This window comes from Lytechinus variegatus, chromosome 17 (genome assembly GCF_018143015.1).
Source record: "Lytechinus variegatus isolate NC3 chromosome 17, Lvar_3.0, whole genome shotgun sequence".
NCBI classification, from domain to species: Eukaryota; Metazoa; Echinodermata; class Echinoidea; order Temnopleuroida; family Toxopneustidae; genus Lytechinus; species Lytechinus variegatus.
In genome coordinates, this window is record NC_054756.1 from 2,857,004 (window position 1) to 2,884,766 (window position 27,763).

At 35.7% G+C, this 27,763-nt stretch overlaps 1 protein-coding gene across 2 annotated transcripts in view; it reads left to right on the plus strand.

The window, feature by feature from the left end:
• LOC121430555 (cerebral cavernous malformations protein 2 homolog) overlaps positions 1-27,763 on the plus strand; it is a 55,627-nt gene that overhangs the window by 16,409 nt on the left and 11,455 nt on the right. For both annotated transcript variants that reach the window (XM_041627866.1, XM_041627867.1), the window contains exons 2-10: positions 73-273; positions 5,697-5,780; positions 8,140-8,235; positions 10,377-10,464; positions 13,310-13,365; positions 14,883-15,006; positions 18,967-19,021; positions 19,351-19,453; positions 20,123-20,261. In XM_041627866.1, coding sequence (XP_041483800.1) covers positions 73-273; positions 5,697-5,780; positions 8,140-8,235; positions 10,377-10,464; positions 13,310-13,365; positions 14,883-15,006; positions 18,967-19,021; positions 19,351-19,453; positions 20,123-20,261 — 946 coding nt within the window. The remainder of the gene's footprint in view (positions 1-72; positions 274-5,696; positions 5,781-8,139; positions 8,236-10,376; positions 10,465-13,309; positions 13,366-14,882; positions 15,007-18,966; positions 19,022-19,350; positions 19,454-20,122; positions 20,262-27,763) is intronic.

Below are 27,763 nucleotides of genomic sequence, written 5' to 3' on the forward strand. Positions count from 1 at the left end.
TAAAATGAGATTAACCTTTCTAAATGATCTTGATAATTTAGACGCATTTCACCCCATATCTCTCCTGTACAGACTGGTTTCAAACTCTTTCCTAGTAGCAAGCAGAGATCTTCCACCAATTCAAACAGAGAGAACGGTTCTAACAACAGTGCGTCGTCGGCAGCTGCCCAATCAGAGCCAAGAAGGCAGCTGAAGACACTTGAGTTGACTCCACCAGACTTCAAAGTTGACAGACAGATCCTCATCGATAGCTATCTAGATATCGAAGTCAAGGTATTTACCTTTGATTCATGATTTTTTTTTTTTGGGGGGGGTATTTTTGCAAGGGTTTGTTGATTACAAAGAGGCATAGTATAAACTTGTAATGTTAATTACCACAAAGTATCAAAACTTTCTACTGTATATCATTAACAAAAATCAGGTTTTAACATTTGTATTAATTGTTTTTACAAGGCTTTTTTTTGTTTGTTTAGGTTTATCAGGGCCGATTTTGAGACTTGCATGTATTTCTATAATATACATGTTTGTGCTTTGATTCTGTGTAGTATCGGCACATTGAGAGGAAGTATACCAGCAGACAAAAATGAGAAACTAAATGAGACCTATTGATATCATTTCCTGATTCCATAAATAACCTTTAGATGATAACGTCAAGGTAGACTACATAGGTCAATAAAAGGTATTCTCTTAGAATTTACTCAATTTGAAATACATCCAGATTATTCTGTGAATAGTGACAAGCAGAACACTGGATTAAAGTCTCTCTGTACAGATTTGAATTTAAATCTGTTGAAATACATCTTTATAGATACATATACTATTGCAGATGGATTAAATAAATGAATGAATGAATAAAGAGATAAATATAAATACATGGATATATAGATAAATAGATGAATGAATAATTTAATAAATGAAGCAATGAATAATATAACTAGCAAGATGTTTCACAGACAACTATAAAACAATGACATTTTCAATAGCTTTCTATAAAAAAGAGCTCATATTAAACGTTAGGGTAACACCTTCAGCAAACATGCGGCTGCGTACTGTTCAAACAGTCTTTCAGTCAGCCTGGCTGTCAGGCATGCATGCCTCCATCGATGGCGAATATTTCCATTGCCAGTGAAATAGGAGTTTACCGTTGGGAATCAATTTTCATTCATTTACTTAAATTATAGTTTTCCTCATCTCTGAAATTTTATCCTGGTTCTGTTAGCAAGTTTACCTTTAGTTGAGCTGATGAGTGTTGAAAAGACAGAGAGAGAGAGAGAGAGAAGGTGGTTTCAAACCGCCTCGATCACAAGAATCCCCGTTAAATTACGAGAACATTTTAAGGCTAAAAATACCCATTAATTATTACTGCATTCACACCGCCCTGAAACATGTCCTTTGGGATAGATTCCCGAAGTCAGGAGCATGCAGTATGGTCAAATAATACCGTGTTTACACATTGACTCGGCTCGCGTGTTGAATCCGCGAGCCGGGTTGAACACTGCGAAGAAGGGATCAGAGATCGCGTTTATACGTACATATAAAAAGGCGAGTTCAACACGGCTCGCGGATCTCGAATGGAAGAAGAATTATGACGTCGCAAATTAAAGGCGGGAAATTCACCGCCGGAATCGAATCTTGTCCGTGCGAACAACAACAATGCCAAAAGTGAAAGTGCGCGCAGTGACCTAGGTCAAGAGAGTTCGACACAGCTTTCTGTTTACATACGAAAAAATTGCCGAGTCTGACTCGGCTCGCGGGTTGAAACCTACGATTTTGGCGGATCGAAAAAGTCGTGTTCGCCACGGCTCGCGGATCACACTGATCGCGTTTACACAGCATAAAATTGCCATGTTGAGCACTGCTCGCGTGTCGAACCCCCGAGCCGTGTCACTGTGTAAACACGGTATAAGCAGGCAAGGCGCGAGATTCAAAATCACTAGCCCAGCACCCACCAACGGCACCCGCGCCCAACGACACGCTGCGCTAAAGGTTCCCGTAAATTGCTTTCACATTGCCAAAATACCTGCGACCTTGGAAAAATCCCCTCGAAAGTTCTCGTAATTTCGCCAAGTACCTACTATTTAGCGTGCATTTTCTTTCAGGGAAATTACGCGTAGTTTGCTTTCACATAAATACCAAAATACCTGGTATTTTCTGATCGGGGTAAATTTCCCAATCAGAGAATACCTGGAACTGACGAACTTCGAGGCAGTCTGAAACCACCTAGAGAGAGTGAATTTACATAAGGGGTGATGGCTGACAGGATCGAGAGATGGGATGATGTGTGCTCAAAATGCAATAAAAGCTTTACTTTATTTAGTTGACTGATGAGAACACATTCTCGCTATAATATTTCAATTTCCCTCAAAATGTGAAGCATGGTTCTACTGGTTCTGCAACATAAATTTTGTAATTGCCGTTATTAAAATTGGAACTAATTATTATTCATCTACATTATATCGGTTTAAAATAGTCATGTGTAAAAGTTTTCCTAAACACTCATGATTGACATTGTTGACTCTCATATACATACCACCAACCATTAACTGTGTGTGCAATATGGCAAAACCTTCAGTGACATACCTTTCATATTACACCTCTTTTGATGAAATTTTCAGTGATAAATACAGCGCTACAAGGTTTTATTTGAATAATGATCATGATCATGCTGGAGAGGAATTGCAGTAGGCCTACCTTTGAATCATTATACAATTGACAGACTATAACTCTGCTCAAATGTGGCAAAAGGAAGCAAGTGACTTCAACTCAGTTGTTTTCTTTTGTGTAAAATGTGTAAATATAAATTTTTCAAGGCATTTAAAAAAAATATCTGATGCTGCCGTGGGATTATAAACATTAGGCTGCAATATTGTTCATAGTCAATTGTCTACATTACGCTATGCTTTTAACAGTACTTTCTTTTTTTCCTGAAAATATTGAATAATTTCTCAGGCCACTGCTGATTTCTTGCTGTCTCCTCCCCCATTTTCCATTCACAAACCTGGAGTTCTGCCTTGGTGATCATACTAATTATGTAGGTGTACTGTACCCCCTACATCCTGCCTCCCTCCCCCCATTGGCAGTGGGTCAAATTGTAGTATTAAGAAGTACATTAACCCATCATCAGCGGTTCCTCATAGAACAACAAACAAACGTATTAATTAGTCTTTTGGAAAGGGTACCAGTATTAGGTAACTATTGGGAAGTTATTAATTAGGGGAGAGGAAAGCTAAGATCAAGTCGGTGTGAAAACAATGACAAATGACTTTAAATCAAACATCTGCCACTATTTTGCCTATGTGTACAATGTACTGTACACGTATGTTCAAGCTGTGAAATTTTAGAGCAACATGCTATATTTGTTGTTCTTTTTGTCTTGTTTTTGTTGTTCCTCCTCTTCTTTCTCTTGATACCTTTCCTCTCTTTGTATATTTTTTCTGCTTTCTATACTTCTCCATTTTCTTCCCCTTACATTTTTAAGCTTTCTAGATAATGTGGATATTCATTTTTTTTGGGGGGGGGGGTGCACTTGACCACTATTATACTTCTTACATCCATTAGGTGTTGTAATTACCTTATAATCTACATATGGATGTCTTCCAAATCAATTTAAAGTCTTGCACTTAATTGAAAATTTTCGGTTGATTGCTAAGATTTAACAAATTTGCAAAAGCTAAAATTGATTTATCAATTGTAACAAATTCATTTTATCAATTGTAACAATTGCAACAAAAAATCAAGTGCAGAACTATTTTCTTGCAACACCACCTTTGTAATACACAACTCTCTTGTTAAATGGTCCCTTTAGATTGTCTTGTACAGTACTTGTTTCTAGGAATTGTCAATTAACGCTCAACAAGGGTGGTTTCTTGAAGTGTGAGAGAAGCCACTTAGTGGTGAGAGAATCTAAAGATTGAAGGATAATATTGGTGGAAATTGAATGTATTTCCTCATAGGATATGAGAGTATAGTGGGATGGTATCATCTGGCTGCTACCGTAGCAAGTCTACCTTTTTGACTCACTTGTACATGTAGATACATAATGATAATAATCATTGTAAATTTATATTGTGCAATTTCTATTTGGATATACTCAACTGCGCATTACAATACATATACACAAATAAGCAGAAAAACAATTATTAACAGGATACGCAAAACTTTTATAAGTCAATTAAAAAAATTCGCTAAATTAATCGAAGAAAAATAAGTATAAGATTAATTATTTTTACAAAATACATTTATAACAAAAAAGGGACTTATTTATTAAAAGCTCTCGTGAAAGGTTGGATTTCAGATACATGTAACTTTACAGTGCTACTGCCAGTGTTACAAAAGTACATTGTAGTAAAGTAAATAAGATTAATTTTCTACAGAAATGAGTCGATGAATTAATGCCTTGTTTCTTTATGTAGTCCTGTAGGTCCATACATGTAATTAGGCAGGGCCCTGTCTTACAAAGAGTTACAATTGATCATAACTCTTTGGAAATCCATCAGTGTCATCATTTTTTCTCCAGGAAATTTGCAAAATATCCTTTGAAAACAAAGGAGAACACACCAAATTGTCAAGAAATCAATGAATTTTAATATAGATATGCATTCATATCTGCATGTAGCTTTTTTTAACAAACATGCATTTTATTTTTTGACTTTGCTGGCTTTCCATAGTTGCGATTGATTGGATCAATCACAACTCTTTGTAAGACGGACCCCAGGAGTCTATAATTTCTTCAGGTTCAGGTGGTTGAGTGTTGTAACTAGTGCACTATTTTGAGCCATATTATGGCCATTAATTTTGATACAGGTATTCTTTGTGAGTTGTGGGCAAGTGTGATGGAAATCCCAAATGAGGGATTTGTGGTGCAAATTGGCATCCATTTGTATCTCAAAATATTGTATCTAAAAACAATGTCGGGGAAAAGTAAGACTGGGTCTTGGGCAATTTATCCCTGGAAATGCTCTCACAAGCCCTGGAAAATTCCTGTTCACTGCAATTTTAACGCTTCTCTGATGTTGCAGATTCAGCAAGTAGGTTGGTACAAGTAGCCCCCCAAATTTAATAACAATGATAAAAAGAAGAAATTATTAAAATGAGGGTCTGTAGAAAATGCTCGAGGGCTAACAGTGACTGTAAAGATTTCTTCTTCATGATACATGTACTGCATGAAGCTGAAGTCAATAATTTGAGTCTAGAGATTATTATTAGATTAATAAAATTTGCTGCTATTTGTGGGAATGGGTGTGGGCATTTTGACTGGCATTGCACTCAAAAAGGAGATCAATATTTGCACATTGGTTTGAGGCAAAAGCGCTGTCATTGAATAAAAACTGGAAAGGTTGCACTCTGTAAGCCTTTTTTTTTTGAAGTGTGGTCTCTCCCTTGTGCCTGTGCCCCCCCTAGATGTCATGTAATTTTTCATGGAAGATTTTTTTTTATCTTTTATGGAGAAGGGGTTTATTTTCTGCTTGTCAGGAAATTTGAAGAAATCTACCCACTAGTCCCTTTATAATTGTAGCTTCATATTGGTTTGAAAACACTGTTTTACAAGCTCTGTCCTCTCACTGTTGGTATATATTGGTAAAGTTTATACATGTACTCACAAGTTTATCAGAGGTTTCCGGCAGTTTGATTATAATAAAACTCATTCACAAAATAGAAGTTTTATTTAACATTTTCCTATTTTTTGTCCCTTCCAGTTTTTAGGCCAACTTGAAGACATCCCATTTGAAATAGACCCCACCAAGAGAACAGAAATACTCAGGAACATTGATACAGCAAGGGTAAGTATTGGTACCTTGAGAAACCTTTCACCAGCCCTATTGTCAGTGTTTATGACAAATCTGCTTTCAGCCAATCACATGTAAGGATTTCAGTAGCTTATTACAGAGCAATGACAGAGTGCTTCATGAAACCTTTCCTTCATATTTAAAGGACAAGAAGAATCTAAAATGCTCTACATCATACAACCTAACTGCCCAATAATTAACTAACTAACCTTAACCGTAATAGGTAACTTAACTGTCTTTAGATAGCTTTAACTACCAACTAATAACATACAAATTAACTGTGAAAATGGGATTGATATCTATTTGTGGAAGAGAAAGTGTTTAGTGAACAAGATCTTAATAGCTACAATGTACATATGGAAATTAGTTACAGAGTGTAGGAGCAGCAACTGAAACTTTAGGCTTTGTCGCCATGTGTATGAGAGGTGGTTTGCCTTGGGTATGGCCAAATATTCTTGTTGGATGATCAAACTCTGTTAAAGCCAAACTAACCAGAGTCATTAGGGATCTAGTGTAATTGGTGGCCTGTGTGAATGTACAGGTACAACATTTACAGGTATCACAGGGACACTAGCAGACTTGAAAACCCTGTCAAACAAACTCTATTGTTACTGTCATGTCAAACATGTTTGCTATTCCTGTTTGTATGAATGGACTGCATTACATGCAGATAAAGGAGAATGTTAGGAGTGTTGTTCTTTGTACACCTTGAGATATGGTGTGTACAGTGCATTTAGCTTTGAGAACTTAAACTCAAAAGGGTCTGGTTTAGGCGGATATGAATGCAGAAAATCTAGAGTATTTTCATGCCTTTAAGAAAAAATTAATATCAAGCACATTGTCTTTCTCCTCTATTGTAGGGGAAATTTCAGGAATCAAAAACACTTTCCAATTCTTTAGTCCACTGCAAGGGAGTGCTTTTCAATTCAAGCATAGAATCAAAACAGCTGACTTGTGCAGGCTGAACATCTGTAACCAGCCACCCCAATTCTAGCAATAGCTTGCCCCAGAAAATTCTCTGTAAAAGCCAATATTTGGTCTTCGAAAATTGTAATTGTTATTAAAGATCAAATGAAATTATTTGGTCTGTGGTCAATGAAATTTGTGTGCAAGAGTTTTCTTTGGCACAAGTTTTTGCTGACTGATTGGACACCAAGTTTGCACAATGTGCACTTCTCATTCATGCATTCTGAGTGAACCCCGTTCAAACTTTCTGTTTGTGGTAACTCCCGCAGGAACTCGGCAGGACAGCATTTTTCTGGTAAACGCCAAAGCTGGTATATACATGTATGACCAATTACCTTGGAAACATTATACGTCGAGGTTAATCAGTCATAGTGGGTGAGGTAATAGACGACAGATATCACTCTTGGGCCTTTTTATCAAAGTGGAAACAATGGCAGAGTTGGGATTCGAACTCACAACCTTGCTACTATGAGTCCAATGCTCCAACCACTGGACCACACGACCTGCACTGTTTTTTTCTACATGTGCATAATATTTTATATTTGTGTACATTCAATCACATACTTATGTGGGATGGTGTTGATCAATTTTGACAAGTTACATGGATATCATTCTAAAGCTTGGGATGTGCTTCATAATTTCAAACTCTAGAAATTTCAAAATTCATGTTGGGCGAGTTATTACTTGGTGTATTTCTGTGTGAGTGACTTTCAGCAGACTTGAGTCAATTCCGTCTCCTTGGGATTCAAAGATCTCACATCATAGGTTGCATTGTAATAATGATGTTTATCATGAAAGTGAAATCACATAGGAAAACTAGGAATGCAGATCTGGATGGGTGTGGGGCGGTTGCAGGGGAAATGAGCAATTTGGAATGTTTCTCTTCAAAATCCACCGGCTCACTCATGATCACATTGTTCTGGAGCGTGGCTCGGAAATCAACGGTGTCAACGTGAACTGCACTTCATTTCACACTTTTGTGACGAGTTTCTAGCTTGCTTTGGCTTTATTGTTTTTGGCTTGTCTTGAACATGCACATTTGATTGTGTGTGTGCAATGTACTTTAAACAGTAGGACAATGACCCAGCATTCTGGGACTGGTTTAAAGTTATTGTTATTGTATGCCATCCAGTGGTAATCTATCATGGAATCGTTGATACTGAATGGATGTTGAGAACTTTATCATCGGATGAGCTGTACTTCAAATACTTCCAGGAAATATTGCACAATATATGTTTATAGTTCCATTAATAGTTCTGTTGATTATTATGACATTTGCTTGTGAGGTAGATGTGTGCAGTACAAGATATCAAAAGAAGAATGATTCTTTTGCCTGTTGCTTTTATATACACATGTATGTATAATTCCCCTTTTTTCATCTTTTCAGAAAAATAAAATTTTACCATGGAACAGTCACTCCAGTCGCTACGACGCCATCATTCGTCTGTCTGCAAGACAAATCAACGTTTTACGAAAAGACGAGGTACCGTATATGAACACTGATAGATTTTCATTTTGTGAATGAAGGGTCAATATATAACTTGTTACCTATCAGGAGCAAGTAACATTATCATATTTTTTAAATACATATAGGGGCCATAAACATTAGTATTCCATTATAGTAATTACCACCACAACGGGGGTGTACCTAGGATTTTTCACAGGGGGGGGGGCAAATTCGTCCACCCAAAAATTTGACAAGCCCCCCTAAAAAAAGGTCTTCAATCACAAATAAAGGATTTTGTACCAGAAAAACAATTGACAGCTTGTCGGGGGGGGGGGGGGATCAGGGATACGTCCCTTGCATACATGTAGGTATGCTAGTGCATCACAATCAATATCTACCTTATTCTAATTTTACTGAAAAATTCTGATGAACACTATTTTGTTGTATTCTGTCATCGCATGCCACCATCACCGCTGTGGTAGAATGATTGTTTACATTGTACAACGTTTTTGTTTCCATGTTTTGTTTTCTGTCGGAGGAAGAGAGCGTAAATTATTTGTTGAATGTCGGTCAAAATGGGTGCGGTGGGCAGACTGACAAAGATCAGGAAGGATATATTCTTCAATGAACTACCAACAGGGAAAACAATAGAAGTTTATATCAGTACTATCAAGGTCTTCGCAAATTAACCTTCATGGCCCGCATTCTGATTGCAGGTTTAACTCAAACTCAGGCTTAAAGTTATGGCTTAAGTATGGATAGACATTTGTTACATAAATCAGTAAGAGTAGAGATATCATACTGGGGCCCGTTGCAGAAAGAGTTGCGTTTAAACGCAAGTCAAAAAATCAATCGCAAGTCCCAAATGCGCGCTGTTGATTGGTTGAATGTCAAGTTGCGCGTGGTTTTTAGAGTTGCGATTGAGTGCAACTCTTTCTGCAACGGGCCCCAGATATCATACTTCAGCTCACTTGGCTCTCAAATCATTCATAATTGGGTAGGAAGTATGAATAGATGATTGTCTTCACCATCGATGAATCAGGAAAGAGCACAGTAAAAATAAGAAACAAAGTAACTTTAGGAAAAAAAATGAAGAAAAATAAGTAACTTTAAATTTTGACACTTTTGGCTTCCCATAATTATAGCAGAGTTAGACCTCAGAATACTTCAGAATACGGGCCTAGAAGTTTATATCAGTACTATCAAGTTCTTCCCAAATTAACATTCATTGGTTTCACTCATACCTGTAATCAACACTCTTTATCAATTCTCCCAAAGGAGAATATGGTCTGTACATGTACTCATCATGATGTATACACATGAACATGTGCAATGTTTGCTAAATTCTCAACCCTGATCCGTGCCCAGCGTTCAAATTTTCCAATCACAATGTCAATATTTTCATTTCATCAATTTGTATTTGTTTTGTCTGAGATTTATGATAAAACAGTACATCAGACAAAAGGGAAATGAAATTAATTTAATAAAATCATGAAATTTATCAATAGATATTGGTGAAAGAAATCGATAAAAATAATTTTTTTACAGTGTTTGAGTGGCCTATTTTCATACCACTTTTGTGAGTACATATCAAATTTAATTTTAAGTTAAATCTGCAAGATTGTTTGAGATTTGACAGAGTTAAAAAACAAAAATCATTTTTTTTTCACTTCTTTCATCTTGTCTACTTAATATTTGAATCATCTTCATTGAAATCATATATGCAAATGACCGGTCATTTAAATGGCTTAATGCTCGGATTGGCCAATGATGGCTACCATGAACACGGTACATTTATAATGTTTCCTAGATGAGGATGGTTTCAAACAATAAGGAACCTCATGCTCTTTAGGTTACAAAAAAAAATATGTATAATGTGTATCTTTTTGCATGGGCATTAGAATGATTTCCACATTTATAGTAAAAGTGCCCTCAGCTATGCTTCAGGCAGGTTAGATCTGTTCCAAAGGTACAGTTTCTGGAGTATATAATTCTTACTATTGCCCTGGATAATCTGTATAATATTGCCTTATATCTCCCTTATACTTGCTCCCAGACATCTCTAGTTCATGCCTTCATTCACAATATTGTCCCATTCAGCTATGTATATAATTCTTACTATTGCCCTGGATAATCTGTATAATATTGTCTTATATCTTCCTTATACTTGCTCCCAGACATCTCTAGTTCGTGCCTTCATTCACAATATTGTCTCAGTCAGCTATGTACGAGATGATGCTCAACATCTTGTCATCATGAAAACAGGTTTGTACAATAAAATAAAAGTATTTTCAAGTTTGGTGTTGGTATTTTGCCCTGTTTACATATACATGTAGTTACAATTGATCCAATCAATCATAACTCTATGAAAATCCATCAGTGTCATTACTTTTTCTACAGGAAATTTGCGAAATGTCCTTTTTAAATAAAGGAGAACACACCAAATTGTCAAGAAATCAATGAATTTATGGATATTGTACATTCATGAATAGAACATTTTTTTAACAAACATGCCTTTTATATGTTGACTTTGCTAGCTATCCGTAGTTGCGATTGATCAGATCAATTACAACTCTTTGTAAGATGGGCTCCAGGTGTTCTTATTGGTGGTGTGCTTGAGTATGTATCAGGCTGCTCTTCTACATGTTCGTGTACACCAAGGAGCTTCACAAAAACATTACAAGTACTACAACAACAATTTGGATTTACAAAAACAAAGTATTTTATGATTTTTGTTTTTCATTGTTGATGTTAGTGTATATAAGTTGTATGGAATTGTAGCTTCAGTGCCAAGATAAATTCAGGTATTGTTGCTTGTGTTTGTGTGTATTGGCCTTTTGGGTTGTTGATTCTAGTATGGCAGTGAGTCCAAACTTTGCGCGTGTCCATACTTTGCAGACGGTCATTATCTACAAAAACTAGCCAATATCCTTAAAATCTGACATCATCAACGTAAAACGCGACCTAAAATTACCCTTTGGTGTAAGTTTCTTTACGATGAGTTCAGTATTCATGAAAATATTGGCAAAAGATCGGCAAATTTGTCACCGTTAGCGCCCGTTTTGAAGAAATCTGATATTCTTAACAAGCATCACGATATCACCATTTTGCAAACAGAAATCATCCAAAGTGTGAGTTAAATGTGATACTAACCGATTCGATAGCATTTTGCCATCAATCTGATATAAATATTTCACTTTTTGAGCTTGAGTTTTTGTTTAAATCTCCACAAAACTTTGGTCCGCGAAGTTAGGTCACCCTTTTTCTGAACGGTTTTCCAGCACAGCGCGCATTCGCTAATTGGAATAGAATTTTGAGATCGCGATACCGGCGAAATCCCTTGACCTACTTTACATTTTCATCCATGATTTCATAGTTTACGGTCTTGCCGTCAATGTGGTTACTATTTCTTGAATTGGTTTTGTATAAATTATATGAATATTTTGTGAAAAAAATTAAGCCTAATGAACATTTTTGAAAAGTGCGCGAAGTTTGGACACCCCATCATAATGCAATAGCTATAGGTGGTAAAATGTAAATCTCAAATCAATAAAACAAAAATTCAACCATTAAAAACAATATCTGATACCAAGTCTATGAAGGCCTAGAACTAATCCCAACCTAAAAACAATTTGAAATCTTCTATAAAGATGCTCTACTATTCTAATCTTATCTACTATTCTAATCCTACACATTTTGATGAAATTATCAGAGCCTGAGTAAACGACCTACTTAGCAAACATCTGAGTCAAGATACATTTGAGATTTGCAATTGATCTGAATTGATTACGACCATCTTTGACAGAGGGGCCTGGTAAACAAAGGTTGATTGATAAATCACAGACCTCCGGATCATATGAAACATATTTGTATGACTTCCTTTCTCATGATAAAATGAGACAGTCATCTCATATGATGCCAGAGTCTTGACAACAATTGATTTGTTTGTGTGAATGGATGATGACCTATCTTCATGTTTGCTCCAGTAGAGCAATGACCCCTGAACCACTTTCTGGCCAGAGTCATTATATTCAAACCTTTAAGACTTGACAAATGATGTCTAGGATTGGAATATGGAATTGCATTTTAGCAGTGGAGATTAAACTATATTGCTTGTCATGTAGAGCTTAATTTCAGTTACATCCTTTTTTATAAGGAATGTTTCATTGTCAATATAGTGATTATGGATTCCAAGTCAATTGCTCTCCTGCAAAATTTCAACCAGGATTGCAAAGTAGAGTAAAGCCTGAGTCCAGTCCTAATGTTAAAGAGAAATGCCAGTAGTTGCAGTAAACACTGATTTCATGAGAAAGTCTGTAAAACAAGGCTTAATTGTCAGTATATCATCGAGGATCTAGATCTCGTACAGTTACATTAACTGAACTTTGTGAAATCTGGAAATCTACGCTGAAAAATGTTCACACCGAAGATCCCCAACACAGATAAGCGCATGTGGGACAATGTATAATTATTGCTTAGGGCGTCGGGTCCGACGCCCTACCCGATTCCTGTGCTTATTTGCTGATTTCTCAGCAATTACACAATTTCTTCCAGAATTATTTGGCACATGCGTTTTATTTATACAAACAGACACTTTGGTGGTCATTTCATTGGATTCTGTACGAACTCATTTTGATATTGTTACCAAAACTAGCATTTACCTTTAATTGGAATCAAATTATCACGCTTATTCTGAAAGAAGCTCCCATTCACAATCATAACTCTGGAATGTTTTTCTTCAGAAATTGAGATGAGGATAGATGCATGTATAGGAGGGTGCAGGGTGGTGAAAATCAAAGTTGAAATTGAAAACAAAAAGAAAAATAGCTTTTCAGTTGCTCACTTTCCCAAATGAGTGCAAACTTCCTATATTTTTATATTCATTTAGCATCTAATGCAGCCCATGTATTTCAAGTATTCTCATATTGCTTTTAAAGTACAAAATAAACAAAAATTTCATTTTTGGATATTGAAGAATAAATATATGTAGCTCTTCAAGTTATTCCTGATTTCTTAATTGGAAAATGTTTGTCATTAAATTAAATCATGTCATAGAATATCTTATGCAGTCTAAGATGATTTTTCTTCTCCTTTGTTTTTGCTTTCTTAGCTACGGAAAGTCAACAAGAAAAATGTGAGCTTGTCGTATGGGAATGTCCCTCTAAGGTTTGTATACTTTTGTTCTCACTCTGACCTCTAAACCACTTTGGGCAACTACGGGCGGGTGTTTCATAAAGCTGTTCGTAAGTTAAGAACGACTTTAAGGAGGACTGGTGATCCTTTCTTTTGGTGAAAGATATACACCATTGGCGATGGTTTAGCGTGTAAGAAATGTACACCAGTTGTTCGTAATGTTGTTCTTAATGTTGCTCTTAACTTACGAACAGCTTTATGAAACGGCCCCCAGAAGTTATAACCACTCACCATTGATGGCACTATTAGTAACAAGTGGTATCATTCACTTGTTTTCACTACATGTACAGTACTTGTGATAGATAGCGACAGGCAATCAGTAACACACCATTTATAAATATTATTGCATGTGGAAGTTGACATGCTTTATGCTTCTCAGCAGCAACATTGTGACATGTGATGCACCACAGTGCATGCAAGACATATTATACATGTAGTCGAGTGCGAACGAGCCTCTGTAATCCAGTAGCCTTGGCAGGTAACATGCATATAGGCCTAGTCTGCAGTGTGAACATGCTCCTCTAATTCTACGGCTTTGGCATGTACATACATATAGGCCTTGTCTGCAGTGTGAACATGCTCCTCTGATCCAGCAGCTTTGGCTTGTAAATACATATAGGCCAAGTGTGCAGTGTGAACAGACCCTCTTTAATCCCATAGCTGTATATCTGTAGGGAGGGGATGTAGCCTAATTGAAGTGTGTCACACCCAGTAGTACATTCACCTTTAATGGACTCAATCAACCCATACTTGAGTACATCTCCATATAAGCCATTCTTTGACGTTAATACATGTATGTTCCTCAGTATTGGTGCTTAGGTTTGTTGTGACCCCAGTAAATAAAGCACTATCTCCATCTATTTGTGGGAGGCGTCGTGGTCTAGTGGTTATGACTCTTGTCTTTCAATCTGAGGGACGTGGGTTCGATTCCCAGCCATGTCGTGTTTTCCTTCTGCAAGAAATTTGTCCGTATTGTGATGCACGTGACTCAGCTGAGGTGAATGGGTGCCTGGTAGGAAGAAATTCCTTGAATGCTTCAGCGCCTATATGGCAGCACAGCTAAAGCCGGTGTAATAATATCAGCTATTTGTATCCTCAGGCAGAGAATGCTTTATAAATCTAGCTATAATCATTATTTAGAAATAAGCATTATGCAAACTTATGTACTGAGGATATACTTGTATTCATATCTACTTGTGGTAAAAAAAAATGTCATGCATGAATTGTCATTCAAGTATTGAGACAACTTTAAAAAGTCTGAGTGATATCATATTGTAGAAATCCCGCTATTGAGGCACTTTGCCTCTTTTCAATACTTTGTTTATTATGAAAAGTGAGGATTGGTAAATGTAAAACTACATGTAGGCTTTCTGGGGTGAAGATGCTGCATCCCAAGCTCATGAACATTAATCTTCAGTAAACAGAGAATTTATACTGTGTAGTTTTAGTTAATTCATTCATGTTTTGTGATGAATTTTGTCTTCCTACAGGAAAAATCAGAGGAGATCTGCGCTATAGTCCAGCAGATCTTTGAAGTAGTGTACACTGAAATGACCATGAAACAATTTGATCTCTCACTCATGCAAGCCGTTAAAGACTATTCAATAGGTAGATGTAAGTATCACATTACTATGCAGGTAATCAAGGATGAGATTCTTGTAAGACAGAACAAATTAGAGACTATCATTTACAATTATTTTCTCTATTTCTAAGTCTCTCCTCAACCGTACATGCCAGAGTGTGATGCCTCGGACACGTGTATGAGCAGATTAAAAAGTAATTCTTTGCTCTGGGTTTTATCAACATCCGGTAATACAACAGTTGTACCTCTTGCATGCTATTCTCTTATGTGACAGACTAGTCTAATAAGTATCAATGAAATCTAAACTGACACCAAGCAAAAACTTGATATCTTTCTGAAAACGCTGAGTACTCTTTTCCGTTCGATGTCCCGTTCCCCCTATATCCCAGGAGAGTTAATGAAGGAATCATTTTTAGGTCAGCATCTGCTTCGGAGTGTAACATGATATCATATCATTCCCTGATTCACCTCATAGTTTTCAAAAAGATACGAATTGTACTTTCATGATGCCCATCAAAAACCTGCTTCCATTTTGTACTCTTTTCTGTGTCATGAAAAAAGTGTTCACATACAAAACATAGCCTGAGGTCATATGATATTGGCATACACTTGATATACATGTAACTTGATTAAAGTTAAATGTGGCAGACTGGTCTGACGTTTTTGACCAGTGGTGACCAGTGTTGGTATTATAGGAGGACTTCTTTAGTCTTGGCATTGGAGTGAGATTTAGGTCTAGTGAATGATGATGGTGATGATGATTATGGTGATGATGGTGATGAAGAAGATAATGATGATGATGATGTTGATGGTGATGATGAAGATGATGATGATGATGATGATGATGAAGATGATGATGATGATGATTATGAAGATGATGAAGATGATGGTGATGATGAAGATGATGATGATGAAGATGGTGATGATGAAGATGTTGAAGATGGTGATGAAGAAGATGATGATGATGGTGATGAAGAAGATGATGATGGTGATGATGATGATGATGATGGTGGTGATGGTGATGATAGCCAATCTAATCAAGTCAAAGCAATAAAACCTGACAAACATGAGTGAAATGAAATAAAGTCAGATTTGATAGAAACTATAAACAGTACAACAGCCTTTCTACACATTATACAAGGTTCAGATGACCTAGGATATTTTGAGAAAAGCAGAACAAAACAAGACATTTGCTTGAAAAATATTTAGTATACCGGTAGACCTGTCAGAAATTTAGAAAAAGTTTTTTTTTTTATGAAGAGCTCTACATTTATGAATGGATATATTGCAGAGATTTTAGGATTGGGTTTAATGCAGGTGGTTGCGTGATCTATGCACTTTCACTTCGATCAGACAGATAAAGGAATCATTACTAGAATGCTCAAGTTTTTAATATGAACAGGGCCAATAATTAGGTCATTCTTGTCAGATTCAACCATGTGTCTTATATGAAACAATGGTACCATTTCAGATTGATATCTTATCTCTTGAGGATGCATGGGTTGCGTAGGATGATGGATGTGATACGTCTGACGTCTACAACAAATTCAAGACAAATTTGACCTAGATTAATCACTGATATGGTCTGATCAAAGAAATCAGCGGATACAATAGGCCCTACCTTCGCAATCCACGTGGAGTGGATTTGAACAATTTGTCGTTCGGATATTGCAAATTACACTCAACTTCAGATGATGCTTGATACGGTTGAAGCCATTGAAGGACAATCAAAAGTACAAGAGTAAATTTGATACTTGCCATGAACTTAAAACATATTTTTTACTATCTGTGAATCATGAATGGGCTTTTTTGTGCACGCTTTTGTTTTGCTAGGGGTGATATAGAAATATGAGGTTCTAGGAAAAAATTACACGGGGTTCAGGGGGATTTCGCCCCCAAAATGCTCAAAATAGCCCTAGAAAATATAAAAGAGCCCCTGAAATCCCCTCATTCACTGACTCCCTCATCTGTCTGATCAATGTTAATGTTATAGCTTAACCACTGTTTCAGATTTAGACAATTTTATAGTTGTGAAAACAAAAAATTATCTGTGAGGTTCCTTGCAACGTTACAATCGACCTTGTTCATATATCTAAAATCTGAATAAGTCTAGTTATCTCCTAATTATATTGGCCACAGTACACAATAAAATTAGTGGACTTATTTAGATCTGTTCTCATGATTGATTGAGAATTTTAAAATACATGTACAGCAAAACTTTGTTACGAATTCTCAGCAGTCCTTGTAACTTCAAGTTTATTTCCAGGTTTATGAAAGGCAGTTAAGAGACATGCCAAACAATAGCTCTGCAAAATAAACATATCTATTTCTGAGCCCTAAATCCTGGACCCTCTTGAGATGGTGTGTCTCTGTATTTGGGCTTCAGATTGAAAAATTGTCATTTTATTTCATTAGTTCATAAATCAAAGTTATAGTTGGAGAAATTGGGTTCTGACATACAAAATGTTGATCATATTATGGAGTTGTTGAGGGCCCCATTTTCGAAAAGTTATGATTCATCCAATTGGTCTCATATTTATAGAAATCATACTATTTTTTTGCACGATCTCCATATGATAAAACAGAAAATCACACTGAATTTTCAAGAGAATGATAAATCTATGCATACATGTCATATCTAGAAAATATTTTGAACAAACATGCATAAGAGATGTTGACGTTGCTGGCCGTCCATAGTTGTGATTGATTGGATCGATCGCAACTCTTTGTAAGACGGGACCCTGATGTCACTAGGTGACAGTTATGATATTAATAATAATATGACTAATTTGTATAGTGCACCCATTTTATAAATATAATTCATGATTGGGTCTGAAGCCAGCTCCCTTTACGCACTTGCCCTTTTAGCATGAGACGAGAGCTTTTCATTTCATGAAGTATTTTGTCACGAATAACAACTGGGGCCCGTCTTACAAAGATCAATCGCAACTATGGAAAGCCAGCAAAGCCAACATATAAAATAAATGTTTGCTCAAAATTTTTTCTAGAATATACATGTATATCCATAAATTCATAGATTTCTTGACAGTTTAGTGTGTTCTCCTTTGTTTATAAGGAATATTCGGCACATTTCCTTAGGAAAAAAATTATGACATTGATGGATTTCCATAGAGTTACGATTGATTGGATCAATCATAACTCTTTGTAAGACGGTCCCCAGATCTATCTTCTCTCAGCCAATCAGAGGCTGGTATTTAAGTAGCCTACAATATTTGTTGGTGATTTTCACTGACAATTTTCTTCTTGAAATGATCTCTTTTTTATTTGTCACATCCCAGGGGTACGAAGAATAAAGATGATAGTTTGTTTTTAGAAGAACAGAAAAGAATGATCAGTTGTTTATAATCTTGGAAGGGTTTGGCCAAATTGTTCAAGTGGGAAGTCCAGGATATTTGGCTGATGCCATCTTTAATCAGTCTCGCTGTCCTGATGGAATGCTTGAATCGGAAACATTGCAAGGAGGCAGAGTTTCCGAGTTAGTGTCAGTCGGTAGGCGTGGTCCCTTCACCCGACAACCAGGAATAAAGCTAGTGGTCATTTCCTGCTTCATGGCAATATGCAGTAATTGCATTTCCGGTCATTCCCAGGACACCCACACTCTCAACATCTCTCTCTCTCTATTTCTCTCTTTCTAGTTGACAAACTGGCTCATCTGCAAGTATATGTCTGTTGGACTGTATCTTTCTTTTTCTCTCTCTCTCCTTCCTTTCTTTCTTTCTTTCTTTCTTTCTTCTTTTTTTTTTTTCTTTCTTCCTTCCTTTCTTTCTTTCTTTCTTTCTTTCTTTCTTTCTTTCTTTCCTGCTCTCACTTTCTTCATTCCCTTCTCTTGATCCCTACCACTCTTCCCCTCTCCTTTATTTTCATTTATCCCTCTGTCTTTCACATTTTATCCCTTTTATCTTTTGAATATTTGATATTGATATTGATATCATTGTGATATTTTCTCTCTCTTTTTTTGGGTAACTTTACAGCCACAGTAAGTCACCAAAGACCTCCCTTGCCTGGCCTGTATAGTCAACCAGATACGTAAGTAATTACAAACAAGCCTTCTTTGACACATTTTGTTTTTTCTGTTGTTGGGTTCCACTTTCAAAGACTATCAGAATACTTTGTCATCCTTCTTTTATCCTGATTCCAAATTATCATGAAATATGCATACATATTAATATCATTTGTAAAGAGGAAAGAGATGTGTGTTCTTTGCACATTAACATTATTTTTACATGTGTGGAAGCTATGTTTTTGAGTTTGTTCAGAATCATATCTTGGCATAACTTTTGATGAATAAGTTGGTGGAGGAAATGAAAAATGATATTTGCATGTTTCTTTTCCCTTCCTTTCCGTCTTGTGTTTAGAAGCAGTGAGGCAGTCCCATATTCAGGGGCTAATCCCAACTCAAATAGTGCAGAAATCATCAGCGTCACAGCTAAAGTATTGTTACAAGAATACATTGAAGAGGTATGTGGCCCCAATTCAATGTCATGTGGGATAATGGAAAATCGTTGAATGAATGAACATGTATGTAGTCTTGAAAGGTGAAATCGAGAAGAAGAGGATGAGGACAAGAGGAGAAGAAGGGGGGAGGGAGCGAAGAGGGAGAAGAAGAAAAGATAGAAAAGAGATGAAGAGATGGAGCTGGAGGAGGAAGAGGGACAGAAATATAGAGGAGGGTGCGGGAGGGGGTGGATGGGAGAAAAAAAGAACAAAAAATAATTAAGAAGGAAATGAGGATGGAAAATCAAATATTTGAAAGAAGGCATTTCTGTTATACTCTGACCTGAAGGCTTGTTGAAGCCAATATTTTTATTTTAGTAATGCTACTTTAATCGTCAAATGATTTTTGATTGTCAATTCTGAGTGTTACAAAATCAGTTTGCAGTCCAGTTTCAAGGTGTATAATGGACCTTGAATATACATGTAATATACCTACCGGTATATATGTACATATACTCGACACTCCAGTTTATCCGTTTATTTCATCATTTTGAAGCAGCACTCATTCTGTAAGAACATTTTTGCAATTGTGAGCATTTATGTGTACATGTATATAATCGTATTATGCTTTTATATTTAGTAAGACACTTTTTACTAATATATCCATGACATCCTCCCCCTTTTTTTCTTCAGCTGAGAAGTAAACTAAGCGGTGAAGAGCTGCAGCAGTTTGCGTCCATTTTAAAAGACTATCGGCAAATGGGTTCGATAGAGAATTTCTGTACCAGTTTACAAAGGTTATATGGCCCAGACAGAAAGACATTATTTCCAGGTAAGTTTCTTTAACTGATTGCTTCCATTAACTCTTTTAATATTTTTCCTGCGGACTTGATTTTTTGCTTGCGGTATGTGAAGAAGAAAGAATGGTTTTAGAGGAAAATATTTGCTGCATGAATCTTGCCAATGAATGCTTTGGGTGCAAGCTATGTGTAGCATATAACAGATCATTTTTGCTTCTACAGGGGCCTGTTAAATAAAGGTCCAATTAATGGTATACATGTTTTTAAGCCTAAGGGTAAAGTCCATGGCAGACTGAGTACAACTTGCAATCAATTGTAATATTAGATATATCTCAGTTGTCAACTTAAGGTTTTTTTAAACTGTCGTGGCTAATTACTCTTTAGGATAGACAATGGAAGCACGTTTCTTACAAATTGTAGAATTAGATAATTTCCTACTTCCAGCTAACTAATACTTATGATTTAATGAAACAGGTCACTGAAGAGAAAACTTACATTCTTTAGCACTTACTTTTTGGGGGGTGGTTTATTGGAAAACATTCGTTGAATGGTAATTTAAAAACAATGCTTATTATTAGGGAAGCCCTATGTCAAGATGATAAACTGAATTTTTCAGAATTTGAGGGAAATCTCTTTTCTTCCACTCGTGCACAGTACACCGAAACTTGGCATGCAGTTGTTCAATAAGGCCTGACACAGTGTATTGCACTTGTCTTGCACTAGACGTTTCCCCTAATGTCGTGGTATCCACATTCTCCCACTGTCTCCCCCTTAAATTCCTAATTTCAACAAGCACGTTTTTGGTCATGGATAACGCATTGGCTGGGTTTTTTGTTTGTAAAAACTAAAGGGGAAGACAGTTAAAAAAAAAAAGAAAATTGCAAGCCAATATACAATTTATTTAAAGAAATAGAAGAAAATTATTTAATGATTATCTCAAGCAAAAGGGATCGATGTTTCAGTCTTATTTTTTTTGTAGTGCTGACCGTTATATATTTGAAAATTTCCTGTGTTTTTGAGATGTGGTCATTTCCACATCCTCGCATATGTTGCACTATTTAATGCATGCACCTTTGTGTTCTCGATGTGGTGCCACTTTTACCCCACATACATCGTGTGCAGACAATTACGTTGTTGCCGAGAAAATTACTCTACAGTGCGTATCAAAAAAAAGTTTACACTTTGAAAAAACCCTGTAAAATTATAAATTTGTAATATCCTGAAGATTTTTCCACATTTAAACATTGGTACAGATGCATTTAAGCAAATGACGATATAACTATCGAAAAATATTTCCGCTTGAGTGAGCACCACTTACTTTTGAAAAGTTAGTGAAAAATGATTTGCGCAGAACTTTAAAATAGCTATGCGAATAAAAGTAAACCTTTTTCATGAAGAACACGTAGAATTTAGCAAGTAAAATTGATTTTAAGATATCTTTGACCTTTTTTACCTTCAAAGAGTGCATTGCACCCCGCCCCACTCCCCCACACACCAAGGCCATCAAGACGATATTTGATTTACACTGAGCTGTGATTTACATAAAATGAATTAGGCTTGATTTTCATTTTTTTAATCATTGTCAAGCTTGGGAAAAGTGTGGAGAAACAAGTATTAAATGAAAAATTAAATGTCAACCCACTTTAAATAACAGAAACTTAGTGAAAAAGTGCTGGAGATGTCTGATGTAAACTTTTGTTTAGATTCAGTTATGTCCTCAGATCCAGCTGGCACAAAAAGGGTAAAAGTTGTGCTTACTAAGTGTTGAAATTTCAATTTGGGTGGCAAATTTGTTTAAAAATGCTTGAATGTGTCTGTTTTATCTTAATTGACTAAAAGTGCAAGGGAAATGTAGGAAAAATGTGTCGCAGGGTAAGTTTGATTTCTCCCTTTCCCCTTGACACTGCGTGAAAACGAGCATTTCTGCGCAAACAGATTTCTGCGAGCTTTACAAAAATAGACAGTGCTCACTCAAGTGTAACATTCTGTCAAAACTTTTACTTTCATCAGATAGATGAGACCCAAACCAAAGATTATATGTGAAAAATTTTACCCACATGTTGTATAATTTTTAATTCCCAGAGCTTTTTCAAAGTGTAAACTTTTTTTTGATACGCACTGTATAGACTTGGTCGCAGAAAATGTTGAAACAGACATCAAAGAATTAGATCAAACAAGTTTGAGAATGATAGATAAATGTATGAGTAATACATGGGAAAGTTTTTCATGTGCAACATCACCCTTCACGGTTGCATTGGTGTTCAAAGTCTTTCTCATAACTCATAATTTTATTATTCATTCATTTTTGCTCAAACTTTCATTGATCTGTTTCTTTTATTTTTCTGGCTGATATCATAAACTGGGGAGTGTTTCATGAAAGGACTTGTCAGACGTTTTAACCGACAAGTCTTTTTTTATCCGACAGTTACTATAGTAACAGTGCTTCTCAACCAATCAGAATCCAGGAAAGTTGTCAGATCTGACAACTTGTCGGACAAAAATATTGATGAAACGCCCCCTGGTTTCTTTGGGAACTTCTTAATTAGTCACCATACAATTTTAATAATTTGACATTAAGAATGAAAAATTGACTAGCTGATTTTGATGGAATCTCTACTTTTCAACAAACTATTATGATGCCATATATATTCTCACATTCATATAAAGTATGAACTACTATTGTATAAGGGGAATAATTAGATGTACACTAACATATAAATTCCTCATAGTTTTTGTAGTAATCACTTCATAACAATGAACAATGCTATTGTGGGTTAATATGAACATAGTCATTTGTAGACTACTTGTATATACTTTTTCTATGGTTTTCTATTAATTATAATTCACATCTTAATCAAAATAAGTTTTACTAATTAATCCAAATACTGTATATATATATACTACTTTTACCAAAACTTTTCTACTTTTCATAGCTTTGATCTTCTGCACAGCGTTTTACTTCTAAAACTTATTTTGAATATAATCAATCCTAAGTCAATTCTACTATCATTTGCTGAGCTTTGTGTCAGGTCACGATTCCTGTCGTTACGGACATGTGCCAATCGTTTATCTTTTCATCAATGATTCAATAAATCTTATGCATATTTGTTACATTTGTGACCACGCCGCTCGCCCATCTTTTGAGACCAAATTTGTGATACCTGGGTACGCTAATGAAATGCCAGTTGTCAACAATTGAAAATTATTCTTCTCCAAAAAGTTTTTGAAAAAAACATTATCAAGTCATGAAATGAGAAGAATAAGAAAATATTAAAATGTAAAGAATTTTAATGAATTAATTGGTACATTATAATTGCTACAAATATGGAAGAAAGAATATGAAGCCAGCATTCCATAGAGGTGTAGTTTTACAATTTTGAACTACACTGGTTGAGTTGAGACTGAGGGTCAAACTTAATCAGAATATTACTCTGATGATGTGTACCTTTGTACAGTTTTCATAAGAATTTTGATAGAAACCCTGTAGTTGTCTATGTACATGTTGTATGTACGTATAGGTGTAGTTTACAATTTTGAACTATGCTGGTTGTGTTGAGACTGAGGGTAAACCTTTATCAGAATAGCACCGTGATGTTCTGTACCTTTATACAGTTTTCATGAGAATTTTAATTGAAGCCCTGTCGTTATCTACATGTATGTACATGTGCATTGCAACAGGGGCACCAATCTATGTCACAAATCAGCCCCCAATGTGATACTCGTACATCTATGTATAGAATTATTTGTATTACTTTGCATCAGAGGATGAATAATTAGATCCTTGTAGTGCAGGCAACCATTTAAACTGATATTTCTCTTTTCTCTCCAGATGGTATATTTTATTATTAACCACAATAATTTTCTCTCACATTTTTCTCTCTCATATGGCATCTGTGTTATGTGTCAATTAATCATCTTTGTTTTTCTCCTTTCTTTTCCATTTAGCAGATTAGATGGACCTTTATCTAAATATTTCTTTTCATCATATATATATCTTACTATGGGATCCTGCAGTGCTCGACATTAACCCTCCACATTTTTTCTCTGCTAACCCCACTATTTTCTCTCCAAACGGGGCGTTTCAGGGCTGTGCTTTACAAGCTATGCTTAAAGGTAGTTTGCAATGAAAGGAATTAAAAAGGGTGAAAAATAGAAAGATGATAAATGACTGAAAGTGATGGGATAATATGCATGGTAGTTGGCATTCTCTGTAATGGATTATGGTGTATGTACTTGAAGACATTACAGATTTAAAATATAGAAGTGCTTTATTTCTATTTCTGTTTTAAATATTGAACAGGTATACAAAGAAAATAAATATTCATAGCATTGTGGTACCTTTATGTGCATTACAATATTTTTTTTTGTAAGAAATCAGATAAAAAGCAAAAACAAAAAAAGTGCATTTTTGCCCTACCTTTTTGTATTAAACTTACATTTACTCAAAAGTTTAGATTTGTGTATAAATAACTCCTCTTGAAAAGGCACAATAATATACATAAAATATTTTGCTAAATTTATGGAAGTAATATGTAGACCTGAAGACCCAATGCATGCTTCACTTGGAATCCTTTTGAAAAATATCTAAAAATCACCTCGATATGCAATGAATCTTGGTAATGAAAGTCATGTTTGCATTTAAATATATGCGAACTCTGCTAGTTTGCTATGGTAATAATCAGCATTTTCATTATATTTACTCCTCTGCAATCAAAATCCATAGACAAATAGAAGAAAAAAGAACAGTGCTTTCAGGAATTTCTGTATGTACATCGTACTATTTCTTTCCTTCTGCAAAATGAAATCGCAATCAACAAAGGAACAAATTAAAGCAAATGTAAAAGAAATGCCCTAGTTTATAGTATTTCACACTTAATATTTCAAATCCTTCAAAGTATCAAACTTACCTCTAATACTAATCAGTAGGCACTAGATAATGTTCTTCTACTGTATAATTAATATTTACAATAAATATCATTTAGGTAAGATCATCTACTTCACTATACATGTTGTATTCTTTTGCATTTCATATTGTACAGGGAGAATCTTTTTCCCTTTATATCATTATTGTACTATTTTCTGAAATTTATCACCAAAGTGATTACAAAGGCATGTTTCTACTGTTTTAGTGTAATCTAGGCAGGGTCTTGAGCTATATGTCTGCTGTTATGCTTAACGTAAGTGATGTGTCTGATCATGGACCTATCACAAATGGACATTCAACGAATCCCCTCCTTTTGGCCAAAGACCGTCACTGCTAATCCTTTTATAAACAGAGCGCTGGCAGCTGACTCCATCAAGCCGGTCGTAAAACACGCTATCACTGATGGACAGCGGAAATCAATTGTGCGCTGCTCCTACCCATTGCGATGTTGTTCATTCACTTTATCAAAAGCAACGCACAGCAGCGAACATTAGTGCTATGAAAATGACTGCAGAAACGAGAAAACAGGCGTGCATAAACATATTTTTTACGTACATCGCAAATAACCACACGTGAAATGCATTGACATCACCTTGCAGATCAGTATATTTACGGCAAAGATGCAGTTAAAATTTTAGGGAGAAATGTGCGGAAAAACGTTAAAAATGCATCTATTTTGGACAATATTGATGTCGGTAGTAGTGCTTACCTTCGGTCAGAAGTTGATTTCATTTGGGCGTTAAAATTCCACAGGATTGATGAAATTTCACAGGATTTTTTTTATGGTCAGACGACAATCGCACATTATTGACAGCCTAAAATCATGTACTGAAAAACCAGATATTAATTGCGCATTGCATTCTAGGTAATGTAGGGACTTTCGCTTTTGGCAATCAGGGCTAAAACATGGCCGTCTTTGGTCGAAAGAGGGCCAGTGATCGATTGATGAAATAAGCACGCCTGTATCTTCTCATGATTTAGATGTGGTGTGATGTTTTTTGTACATAAAACTGCTACCGGACAATTGATTACCAAAAATATTTCAAGACAGCTGTTTGAAGTCTTATTGCATCAGATGAGTCACTAACGTTTCCCCATAACAGCATCAGATTTGTAAAAAGCAAACTAAGAAAATAGCTGTAGTCTCTGCCTGCGATGATAGGCTGATGGTTGATGTATAGTTGAACCTTGGTTGCATTTCTCAAAAATTGCCGTTTGACTCTTCCTTTTATAGTTTTATTAATCTTCCTTTATTAAAATCTCATAGTATTCTGATTCCTTCTGCAATTAATCTGATGCAGTAGTCATTGTTATCAAATGCCTTTTCAAAAATCAAACGCAACTCAATTTGTCAATCAATCAGAACTGCCTATTTGAAATCTGCCATTGATAATAATGATAATAAGAATCATATTTTTAAAGATTTATATCTCAGAATTGAATTTTAGATTTAGACAGTTATATATTTTGGACATCTATTCACAATCTCACATGATTGAAGTTTTAATAAAACATTGTTCGGACTTTAATATATCATAAACACTCTCTGCACAATCATGGGTGTGTCATTTCCATTGACAGTTTATATAGCCCCTTTCACAATTGGTCGTGCGACTGCTTACAACTGTTGCGATACTGTGCAACATATATTGTGACCTAGTGATCGCAAACGAGCGTACAAGCAATTGTGAAAGCCCCCTGTCAAGACCAAGTAATAGTCTTTTGTTTTCATAATTTCACTTTTCCACACTACCATACAACACTTCACCATTCTGTGTGCATACACTACACTGTTCATGTATATTCACCTTGTAATGCAGGCCTACATGTATTCACTTCTCCTACACTCGTTGTTTATCATTAATTCATTATTATGATCACACATTTTGTTATATTTGACTAAATTCAATAAATCTACATGTACCTACTTCACTGATATCATCACTTTTATGCACACCATATTTTCTTATTTTTCTCTCTTATCATTTTTTTATTTTTGTAACTTCACACATACATTTCTATTTTTTTTAATTTTCTTTTTCTATTTGTTCCAATTAAGCATAAAAAGGGTTCTTATTTTGAAAAAAAAAGGTTAAGGTAATAATACTGTTTTTTTTATATTTTATAAATCTAGCTTTTTGCTTAAGTGGGGGGGGGGATCAGCAAGTTGGTTTGACCCAATGAAGACAAGCTGCTTACATCTGCCACTGCTTAGTTATTTGTTTAAATAATTTTTCCCAATCATTTAAATATTTCATTTTCTAACTATCGTTTATTTATTACTTCTTTGTTATTATTTGTATAATCATTTATTGACTCATTCATCCAGTCATTTATCCATCCATTCATTCATTCATCTATCTATTCAAATTATTCATCCATCCATTCAAAAGATCCATCCATTGAAAAGATCCATCCATCTATTCATGTATCCATCCATTGATACATCTACATGTATTGTTTCATCCATCCTCCCACCCGTCCATCCATCCTTCCATCCGTCCATCCACCCATCCATCCACCCACCCATTCATCCATCCATCCACCCACCCACCCATTCATCCACCCATCCATCCACCCACCCACCCATTCATCCACCCATCCATCCTC